At 54.4% G+C, this 528-nt stretch overlaps 1 protein-coding gene across 1 annotated transcript; it reads right to left on the reverse strand.

Annotated features, from left to right (window-relative positions):
* Nucleotides 1-116: 116 nt before the first annotated feature.
* On the reverse strand, nucleotides 117-501 carry GGTG_14463 (hypothetical protein; the record flags this gene model as incomplete). Its single annotated transcript, XM_009232388.1, has 2 exons — nucleotides 241-501; nucleotides 117-134 (listed from the first exon to the last, which is right to left on the reverse strand). The coding sequence occupies exons 1-2, from the start codon at nucleotides 403-405 to the stop codon at nucleotides 117-119; spliced, it is 183 nt and encodes a 60-aa protein (XP_009230652.1). The 5' UTR covers nucleotides 406-501.
* Between the last annotated feature and the right edge of the window lie 27 nt (nucleotides 502-528).

Genomic DNA, 528 nt, shown 5'->3' on the forward strand with positions numbered 1-528 from the left:
CGCCTGTACTCCTGAAAGGGACAGATACGTAGTGCAGCAGCGTTTGAGCCTCTCATGGCTGGGGCCCTCCCATTCGAATCCAAGTTCAGGCCACAAGTCCTGGAGGCCCTTTTCCTTTACCAAGAAGTCCCGTACTGATTCGTGAACAAACTGTACAGTTGGCTGCTTGGATTTGGTAATCTCGGCAAGACCTTTCGAGGAACTCGTGACCAATTTGACACAGGCATTCATGTTGCTGACGTCTGGGACGTCGGAGTCTACCTGGCGGTCGTTCTGCGCCGACTGTTGGTCCAACAGGGCCACCCACAGCGCGTGGCGGAACTCGGCTGGAGTCAATGGTCGCTTTGCACAGAGGATCCAGAGAACGCAGAGCAGCAGGCGTTCGGGTGATTTCTGATCACGCATCAGGATGCTCTTGAACAGGTCGCTCAACTTGTCGGGGATTTTCGAAAGTTTTGTCCTGAGAGCGAGGCCGCCGTCGTCGTCCTCTTCGTTTAGGATATCCACAACGAGGACGATCCATAGAAA

The sequence above is a fragment of the Gaeumannomyces tritici genome, assembly GCF_000145635.1.
Source record: "Gaeumannomyces tritici R3-111a-1 unplaced genomic scaffold supercont2.507, whole genome shotgun sequence".
In the NCBI taxonomy this organism is placed as follows: Eukaryota; Fungi; Ascomycota; class Sordariomycetes; order Magnaporthales; family Magnaporthaceae; genus Gaeumannomyces; species Gaeumannomyces tritici.